General features: G+C 31.0%; 1 protein-coding gene and 2 long non-coding RNA genes across 3 annotated transcripts; 1 reads left to right on the forward strand and 2 right to left on the reverse strand.

Annotated features, from left to right (window-relative positions):
- Positions 1-5827: 5827 nt before the first annotated feature.
- Positions 5828-7117, forward strand: LOC136974936 (uncharacterized protein F54H12.2-like). Its single transcript, XM_067269935.1, has one exon. It carries the CDS (start codon positions 5828-5830, stop codon positions 7115-7117), a length of 1290 nt encoding a protein of 429 aa, XP_067126036.1.
- A 492-nt stretch (positions 7118-7609) lies between these two features.
- On the reverse strand, positions 7610-9108 carry LOC136974965 (uncharacterized). The gene is made up of 4 exons (XR_010880722.1): positions 9043-9108; positions 8764-8969; positions 8295-8627; positions 7610-7680 (listed from the first exon to the last, which is right to left on the reverse strand). It is a non-coding gene; the product is annotated as an uncharacterized lncRNA (long non-coding RNA).
- A 60-nt stretch (positions 9109-9168) lies between these two features.
- On the reverse strand, positions 9169-10465 carry LOC136974966 (uncharacterized). The gene is made up of 6 exons (XR_010880723.1): positions 10296-10465; positions 10171-10222; positions 10074-10099; positions 9961-9999; positions 9555-9687; positions 9169-9485 (listed from the first exon to the last, which is right to left on the reverse strand). It is a non-coding gene; the product is annotated as an uncharacterized lncRNA (long non-coding RNA).
- Positions 10466-10692: the final 227 nt, after the last annotated feature.

The following is a 10692-nucleotide window of genomic DNA, read 5'->3' on the forward strand; positions in this document are numbered from 1 at the left end:
ATTCTTACTCGTTTGAGAATTGGACATACTCGACTGACTCATCAATACCTTTTGAAGGGTGATGATTAGCCTGTATGTCAGTATTGCAACTGTAATGTAAGTGTTAAGCACATACTGAGGTATTGCATCGCCTCTGAACGGATTCGTAGGCTGCATTTTGGAAATGCAAGTTTTAAAGAGATTTTGGGCCAGAGGCCAAATGTTGATAAATTATTGAACTTTTTAAAAGTTACAAATATTCATAAAGAAATTTAATTAATTATTTATTTATTTATATCTATATACATCTTGTTGTTATACACAGTTTAATTTTTGTTATTGGTTCTTTGTTTTTTTTGTTTTGTTCATTTTTATTGTTATTTATGTACATATATATACCATAAGTTGTGGCGCAGCTTGGCCTTTGTGGCCCTTGTGCCAATAAACTTTAACCAACCAACCAACTTTCCCTTTTCGTACTAACGCTGGGAAACGAGTTAATTGCTTCCTTGGTTCCGTAGACCATCCCGCGCCAGATTTACTCCCGTGGCGTTCAAGGGGAGCGCCCGCCAGCGGGAAAAGCGATTAGCCGCTGACCCCAAATTTGGCGGTCGCGTGTTTCTCTCTTGCGATCGTTAACTTCTTTCATTATGCTCAAGACTTAATAGCTGTTTTTTTTTTCGGACAATTAGTCGTCCCACGTGGTGCGATCCTTTCTGTCTGTTTGATTGAAACACGATCTAGCCACTTCGGCACGCGCCAGACTGGGGGAGACAAACTTTAAAACGTTTTCCGTTAACAGCAACTTCTCAACAGTCACATTTCGGGTGCCAAACCGATCGTCGTCTTGTCTTGCATCAAATAAAGAAAAGACTTGAATCTCATAAAAAAAAGTATATATGTATATGTTTATTAAAATTCATAGTTTTTTTTTTCAGAGTAAGACTTTACGAAAAAAAAACATTTCCTTTTTTTATTTTTTTCACCTGGGCGGCCTTAAACAAGAACTCAGTGCGGGGACCCGATAGTCTCCCCTTTTTTTTCTTTTCCTTCCAAGGGGGGGTTTACCTTGGGTAAAACCTACACCCCGACTCGGCGGAGCGAGATGCTATTTCTTCCCTGACAGCCTTCAAACGGCTTCTCCCCAAGACCTGCTCCGGCCCGGGTTCTGCCTTGGCACCAACCCCGACTCTAACCCAGCGGCGACATTCCTCAAACTCACTGAGCAGTAGTAGTCAAATGACACATACGAATCACAAAAATTGTCAAGTAAATAATTTTACAAATAATTTATTAATACTTATCTTATGATTGGTTGAATTTTGATATAAATTAAATTTTAAGATATTGTAGAATTTATTTTAATGCTAGGATCGGTCATGGAAGCATACGGTTTTATTATTACCTACGACAGTAACAGAAATTATTCTGTTTCTCCCCGTTTGTACAAGTCACTTGATAGTTGCATTGCTGCGGTAAATAATTTTTCTTTCGATATTCCTGATAATTTTCCTATTGTTTTGCGTTATTTTAAAGTTAACGGAGAAATATGGAAAGGTAATGGAAAATTTGGTTTTGTAATTGTTGATGATGACGGTAGAATTAACGAAGTTAGTAACAACTTATATCATTCGTTTGAGGAATGTTCAGATGTTATGAGGGAAGTTTATGTTGAAAAGAATAAAAGGAATATATTAATATTTAGAGAGATAAATTGTGGATCGAAACATTATAAATTTACTAAAGTTCATAAAATCGATTGATATGTATTTTAAACATCCAAGTAACTGCATAATTGCTGGACCGTCACAATGCGGAAAGACTACATTAGTAAGAAAAATTATTCGTTGTAAAATTTATGATAAACCATTTAAGAAAATTTTATGGTGTTATTCTGTATATTTGCCGTTTTTTCGAGATGAAAAAGAAATTACATTTATGTATGGCCTACCTGAATCTGTACAAGGATGGGATTTGGTAATAATTGATGATTTGATGCACGAACTTGGTTCAAAAACTGCGTTTCTGTTTACAACAGAGTCGCACCATTATAATGTAAGTGTGATCTTGATAATGCAAAATTTGTTTCCAAAAAATAGAATTATGAGAGATATAACATTAAATACGCATTATTTGATTTTATTTAAAAATAATCGGGATGAAAGTCAAGTAAGTTGTTTGGGCAGACAAGCTTTTGCAGGAAAATGTAATTTTTTAATGGATGCATATAAAAAAGCAACAGAGAAGGATTTTGGTTATTTGTTATTGGATTTTCATCCCAAAACGGACAAGAAACTTTCGGTGCGGGATTCGTGTTTTCCGGATGAACAAGGTATTGTTTGGATATACTTACCGATAAAATGAAAAACGTAAAGAAAAATTATCATATGCTAGCATTTTTAGCCAAAACTACTCCCTCTCAACGAAAAGCGATATTGAAAGAGGCCACTCCCGATCAAGTTAAAGTTTTGTGCGAAATATGTGATAATTTGCGGAGGGGAAATATACCCGCTAATGTTCATAAATTACGAAAATATAAAAAAATAATTAGGAAATTAAGTGAAAAACAAGTCCCTTTAAATACCAAGAAAAAAATTTTGGTTAATCAATCTGGTGGATTCCTTCCTCTTCTATTGGCACCACTTTTGTCTATGGCAGGAGGATTAATTGGTAAAGTAATAGGAAAAAGAATTTAATGGCAAAGCAAATGGCACTGGTTCCTCCCGAATTGTTGGCTGCGTATAAAATTAAACCTGAAATAAGAATTGGAAATAATATCGAAGAATTACTCGAGAGTACTGATTTATCTGACGATAGTAAAGTCAAATTACTAAGTCAGTTGATTTCGAGATATCAGAGAACCGTCCATGCCCCGAAAGAGCCAGTCAGAGTATCTGTTGTGTCCGATGAAAATCAAGAACTGCTCGATGAAAAACCCTCTGCTGACGATAATGGTGAGGATGCATTTATTAAACAAATAACTATATCTGTACCGCAACTATATCAAAAATATATTCCTCACTTAATTGATAAATTGAGACAAAATCATTACGGATGGAATACAAAGGGTGAATTAACAGTTAGTGGCAGCCCCGTGGGGGGCAGTAATATGGTGGATTTAATTTCGCACTTAATGAGAAATCGAAAAACGCCGTTATCTCCAGTGGGCTTTAACGTTTTTTGGGAAGCTGTAAGAAAAATAAATGTTCCCAGAGAATGGATAGGAAATAAAGGTTTGGCAACTCTACCCGAAATCGGCGAAAAACCAAGATATCAACCGACGCCAGTCGAAAGTCCCGAAGAAATTTTTTCTACAATTTCTCCAAGAGTATTTTACCAGTGGAAAAAGTCATCGAAAAAGAGGAAGAAGAGTCCCGAATGGAGAAACTATTGAAATCAATATACTATAACCCGAAATCTTCGGCATCGTTCGGAGGAGTGAGTAAACTAGTTAAAGCTTCTAATTTATCGAGATCTACTGTCAGAAAATGGTTATCTTCTCAATCTGTTTATTCTCTACATAAACCTGTAAGAGTTAAATATTCTCGAAGAAAAACTAAAGCTTTTCATCCTAATGATTTATGGCAGGCTGATTTAATTGTGTTAAAGCAATTTTCCCGATATAATAAAGGGATAAAATATTTATTAACAGTAATTGATGTATTTAGTAAATATTGTTACGTTGTGCCAATAAAGGATAAAAAACCTAAATCTGTTTCGGAGGCATTTCAGATTATTTTTAAACGAAATATTCCAAAAAATGTACAAACTGATAAAGGAACCGAATTTTATAATAGATTAGTAAAAAATTTGTTTAAAAAATATAAAATTAATCACTATTCAACTCATTCAGATACTAAAGCTTCTGTGGTTGAGAGATTAAATAAAACTTTACGAAATAAAATATATAGATTATTTACTTATCGTAATTCTTATCAATATATTGATAAATTAAACGATATTGTAAAAGGATATAATAATAGTTTTCATAGAAGTATCGGGATGGCTCCATCTGAAGTTGGTCCATTGCATTACGGTACAATTTTTGGCAGGCTATATGATATAAAAAGGAAAAGTAAATTTAAATTTAATATTGGTGATTTAGTTAGAATTTCGAAAATACGTAAAACATTTAGTCGCGGATATCTGCCAGGGTGGACAAAGGAAATATTTGTTATTCACGATCGATTTCTATCGCATCCTCCGACTTACGTATTAAAAGATACACATAACGAGATTTTAGAAGGAAGGTTCTATACCGAAGAATTACAAAAGGTAACAAAATGATGCAATCAGACTTTTTCGTAACGTTAATAAGTAATGCAAGTATGGACTTGTTTCCTGAGAATACACAGTCTCGTTTTATGGTGAAAATGAGCCCTCCTATTAATTTACATGGAAATTGGGGAGTTGGACTTACAGAAGTTATTATTCCAAGAAATTGGTTTAATATATCTAATCACAATAATGATTACGTTGTTACATTTGAAGAAACTGTAAAAGAAAAAGATGAGCTACTGCCAGATAAATCGTATATGATTCCATTAACTGCCATTACAGATGATAAGAAGAAATTGATTAATATAATAAATGAAAATATAATTAAAATAACGGGTTCTAAATTAGCTGAATTTATTTTTGACGAAAATAATCAAACTGTAAATATAAATATAAAAGATGCGCACGAGTTGCATGTTACTGTAGATCATTCGTCAAAATTACTTTATATGCTAAATTTACCCAACAAAGATATTGTATTAAGGGGTAGTTCAATTTATAATTTTCGATTATCAACACAGGATTACTCTGGACAATTTTTTACTTTTGTGGAAAAAAATAGAAAAAAACAAGTAATTAAGAAAACTTATAGAGATGAAAAAATATTTATTCCTATAGGGTTATATTCGTCTCCTGAAAAATTTCTGGGAATTTTTAAACATGTAAAATTAGCATTACTACCAAATAATAAGGTTATTTTAAAAGTTCCATTGAATATTTCTGTAAAATTTGGAAATGAATTAAAAGATTTTCTTGGGTTCACAACTGTAAAATTTCCACCCGGTGAATATATAAGTCGCTATCCTATTGAAATGTCTGCAGGAATTTCGGAAATTTTTATTTATTCGAATATTATTGCTTCTCATCATGTCGGAGATATAACTGCACCATTATTAAGAGTTATACCGGTTATGACTGAGAAAGAAGAACAGATAAATAGAGTTTACCCGACACCTTTGTATTTTCCGTTAAAGAAAAATTATATTGATATTATAGAAATCGAACTGAGATCTGTAGGTGGAAAAGAAATTGTTTTTTTTTGGAGGAAAAACAATATTAATTTTATCTTTTAAACAGTTATAAATATAACATAGTTTTATTTGTTTGCATTAGTTTGTCTTTGAGAGCAGCAAAATGAAGCTCGATCCAAAAGTTTGTATAAATTATTACTGCAATCAAGCAGGAGGTAGCGTATTGACTCCCGATTTAATATTCAGGCACCGTTTGGGAATGGGAGGAAGAGGTTATTTTTCAGGGCCCCAAATACAGCGTGGTTATGGATTTTTTGGAGATTTATTTCGTCAATCTATACCTATCCTTAGGAAAGTTGGAAAATATCTTGGACGAAAAGTATTAAATCTTGCCACGGGTGTTGGATCAGACGTAATTGCGGGAAAATCATTTAAAGAGTCAACAAAAGCGCATTTAAAAGATATCGGCAGCGAAATCAAAGATGATATAGTTAAAAAAGTACAAAGCGGATCGGGTATAAAAAGAAAACGATTGAGAAGATTAGTTCAGTCACAGAATAAAAGACGGAAAGTACAAGATATATTTACCGAATGAGAAAATGGACCCCCATTCGTGCCCCTGCACTAAAAGTGAGTTGGATTTATTTAGTACCGTTTCGACTCAACTCGCTATCGACAGTACATCGGAAGTTATAGTTCACCCAATTGCGACAATTTCTGACAGTCGTGCACCTATTGAATTTTATGTATCCGGTTCTGGTGAAAATTATATCGACTTACATTCAATTTATCTGCATGTTCAAGTAAAAATTGCCAAAAAGGATGGAACAGATGTGGGAGCTGATGAAAAAGTTGTACCTGTTAATTATTTTTTAAATAGTTTGTTTTCACAATGTACTGTTTTTCTAAACGACAAGCAAATTATTTCAAATGTTAATTATCCATATCGGGCGATTTTAGATGCCTTATTATTTTATTCAAAGGATGCTCAAAAAACATTTTTAACAAGTGCATTATTTTATAAAGATACTGCACAATATATGGATTCGATAGAAGAAAATAATGAGGGATTGACTAAAAGATTTAATGTTGCTAAACAAAGTAAACTAATAGATTTAGTAGGACGATTACATATTGATTTGTCGCATCAACCTAAATTGTTAATTAATAACGTAGATTTAAGAATTAAATTGGAAAGATCTAAGGATAATTTTGCTTTAATGGCATCTAATGATAACTATAAAATTATTATTAAAAATGCATCTTTAAAAATTAATAAAGTAGATGTTAGTTCATCTGTTCAAATAGGCATAGAAAAAGCATTGCAAACGGGTGTCATAAAAATGCCATTTCGAAGAGCAGATATAAAAGTTTTTACTTTAAGTAGCGGAATACAGTCTACTAATATCTCAAATGCAGTAATTGGGCAATTACCTTATAGAATGACTATCGGTTTAGTTTCTAATACCGCATTTAATGGAAATGTAAAATATAATCCTTTCAATTTTAAAAATTACAATTTAAATTATATATGTCTATTAAAAGACAACCAAATGATCCCATCAAAACCGTACACGCCCGATTATACAAATAGCATATACGCAAGAAATTTTATATCATTATTTGAAGATATAGGATGTATTAATCACCATAAATTTACAAATATATCCTACCGGGATTATAAAGATGGCTATACTTTATATTCTTTTGATCTTTCTCCCGATCGTTCGGCATCAGAATCGCATATTAGTGTAAGCGAACAAGGAAACATATCAATTGAATTAAAGTTTGCAACCGCTATATTAGAAACTGTAAACGTTATTTGTTTACTTGAATATAATAACACTCTTGAAATTGATCACTCAAGGACAGTATTTGTAGATTACTAATGAATACTATTTCGTTATGGAAATTGGCCTCCAGTGACCAAAAAATTAAAAGAACTTTTGGAGGAGTTTTTGCATCGGATGATTTACCCGTTTGCATCGGTAAATATAAATCATTTATAATTAATCTAGACGAAAAAAATAAGCCTGGAAGTCATTGGGTATCCGCATTTTTCGATGGAAAAACCTGTTTTTACTACGATAGTTATGGAATGAAACCAACTAAACCAAAAATTATTACATTTGTTAAACGAAATTCCAGAAATTGCTGTTGGAATAATATTGTTCATCAGAGTTTATATTCGATGAATTGTGGATTTTTCTGTCTGTATTTTCTATATAAAATGAATAGAAACCAATGTTTAAAAGAACTGAGTAAAACTGATAAATTTTATAATGATGAATTTGTAAAGAAATTTGCCGAACAACATCTATATTTGGCACGCCCACCGACTATAATGTATAATCAATGTTGTAATTCAATGAATAAAAATATTTAAAATATAAAAAATTGTTTTATTTTTCAAAAACATACAGTTATTTAAAATGCAGTTATTGCCAGAAACCTGTACAAAATAAATAAAAAAATAATATATAATCATATTTACCAATTTTTATATAATAATAATAATAATTTATGTGCGATTTTATTTGTGCGATTTTTTTTAATGCGAAATTTTTAATTTGTGCGGTATAGTTGGCGACTAGTCTCGTGCGATTCGTCATGTCTTACGTTGACTTATTATAGCTAAATAAACTTATTATAGCATAAATGCACTTATTATAGTAATATTATTGCATGAATATGCGAAAAATGAAATAATTTACTTTTTAAGTCAACAAAACACCACCTGGACAAAAATATGTAAAACAGACGATAGACCAGACGATGCAGTCAAGTGCTGACATCTGTTGTCAATAAATTCTATTTCGTACGGTTTTGAATTATTTTCTATGTGAGACTTTTTTTATGCGGTCACAGGGACCGCATAAAAAAATTATTTTTTTAATTGTGTTGCGAAAAACTATTATTTACAGCCATTCGTAAAGTTTCGTGAGATTTTTTTTAATGCGTTTTTTTTAATGCGGTCCCTATCCCCCGCATAAAAACAGGTTTGACTGTATAATCATATTTACCAATTTTTATATAATAATAATAATAATAATAAAATGTACTTACCTTGCTCGATCATAAATGCTTTGTACGAAAAAACATCGCATAAGCTGCAATGTTGTGTAAACCGGGTGTGGAATGGGCAAATTTTCCCGTAAAATAACGCATTTGGTGGCATACATATATGCGGGTATATTTCATGATGATGAGGACATGGCCTCTCTATATTCCAGTTCTTCGGAGCATGGCAATAATGCGGATATATTTTAGTATGATAGGGACATGGAACTCGAATTTTTGAAGATTTGGGCACTCCCCGTTCTTCAAGATCAAAATACGGAATATTCACATTGTATATTTCTGAAGTTAAGTTCAAATAATTTTTTTCAATTTCTCCTCCTTTATAGTAAAAAAATTTATATTTTAAAAATAAATTATATAAAATTTTGCACACATTATCACTTTTTTCCCAATTTCCGAAATATTGTTTTTCATATGCTAAATATAAACCATGTAAATAATTGCCAAATCTTACATTTTTTTTATTAGCAAAACTTAAATCTTTAAAAGTAATTATTTCATTATAAAATTCAATTTTTTGATATTCATTCGAGTTTTGTGCCACAAAACCAAGTTGTCTGCATAACGTATTAAACGGTAGGTCCATGCCATCTATTGTGAAAGCTTCAAAGTCTATAATTACTCCGACATTATCCCTCCATACATTGCAAGGGTTGAAATCTATTTTATATTAATATGAATTAAATAAATAAATAAATATACATTATTTTTAAATATTATATTTATTACTCACATCTTGAATATGAAGTATTCCAATCTAATGCACCCGAATCCAAAGTACCGAAATCTAAAATATTTTCTCTATTTATTATATTATTAATTAAATATAGATATATAAGAAAAATATACTTACAATTCATTTTTTAAGTCAGATTTCTTATAATGTTTCCGGATGCGTGAATGAACATTATATAGGTAATTTCAGGGGGGGGGAGTTGGAGGGGAGGGGGGAGGTTGAAGGAGAGTCTATGAATTTCCTCCCCCCTGGCTGCTCATACCGCTTTCTTCTCTTTCCCGTCTTTTCCTTTCTTCCCATCTTTTCCTTTCTTCCCTTCTTTTCCTTTCTTCCCTCATAAAATGCAAGTAACCGTCTAATTCTTCTTTATTTTCTTCCCCCCACTGAATATATTCGCTGTCTTCTAGTTTTTCTTTTAAAAATATTTTTTCCACAGATGCCTGTATATAAGTTACCTTGTTATACTTTTTTTAAATTTTTTTTTTTTTTAAAAAAAAAAAAAAACTTACTTGTTCCTCTCTCATCCGTATGATTCTGTCGCATTCTTCCTGCTCTTTTTTTTCAATATAATCATCATCACTCTTCTTCTTCTTCTTCTTCTTCTTCTTCTTTCTTTTTTAGTTCTTCTTTCAATCTAGATGCCTGTATATAAATTACTTTGTCATTTATCAACAATTTTTTTTACCCCCCTAACTTGTATTCCCTGTTTGTGAAATTAAATCTATTATACTCTATATTTATTTAAAATCATAAAAATTAAAATCTAAATTATAAACTATATTATTTTAAATACTACATACAGGAGTAACTGCATCAACTTCACTTCGATTAATTAAATCCATTATACTCTATATTTATTTAAAATCATAAAAATTAAAATCTAAATTATAAACTATATTATTTTAAACTACATACAGGAGCATCCATAGTCTTGTCATAACTATCTCCTGATGGCTGTTAAATAAAATATATTTAAAATCATAAAAATTAAAATCTAAATTATAAACTATATTATTTTAAATACTTACTTGGGAATCTACATCAATTACATTATCTTCCTGTTAAATGAAATATATTTAAAATCATAAAAATCTAAATTATAAACTATATTATTTTAAATACTACTTACAGGAAAATCACTACTTCCTGCTTCAAAATTTGAATTTCCTCCTGTGGCCTGTTAAATGAAATATATTTAAATACTATAAGAATTTAAATCTAAATTATAAACTGTTATTTTAAATACTTACCATTGCTTTGAAATTAGTATATCTTTCTTTTCTGAATATCTTTTCTGAGATTTCCTTTACTTTTGCTTGTTTGATATGGTTGTTTTCTTAAGTTTATCGCAGCTTATATTGTGCACGCTTGGGTTGTTTTTTTCCTGTAAATTCAGTACACACCCAACATTCTTGACCAACTTTCTGCAGACCCCACCCAAGATATAAATCTATTTCATAATTTAGGTCACAGCTATTAAAAATGTTGACTCCACCAAAGATAGAAATCTATTTCGTAAGTATAATTTATGGTCATATAATTATTTTAAATTCTCAACCTGCTTTCTACAACTGCCACACCCGAAATTAAATATATTTTTCCTTCAAAAACATGACCTCGCCCAACTATTTCGTAAGTATAATTTAT

Source organism: Centruroides vittatus, unplaced genomic scaffold (genome assembly GCF_030686945.1).
Source record: "Centruroides vittatus isolate TY-2023 unplaced genomic scaffold, ASM3068694v2 contig_359, whole genome shotgun sequence".
NCBI lineage: Eukaryota > Metazoa > Arthropoda > Arachnida > Scorpiones > Buthidae > Centruroides > Centruroides vittatus.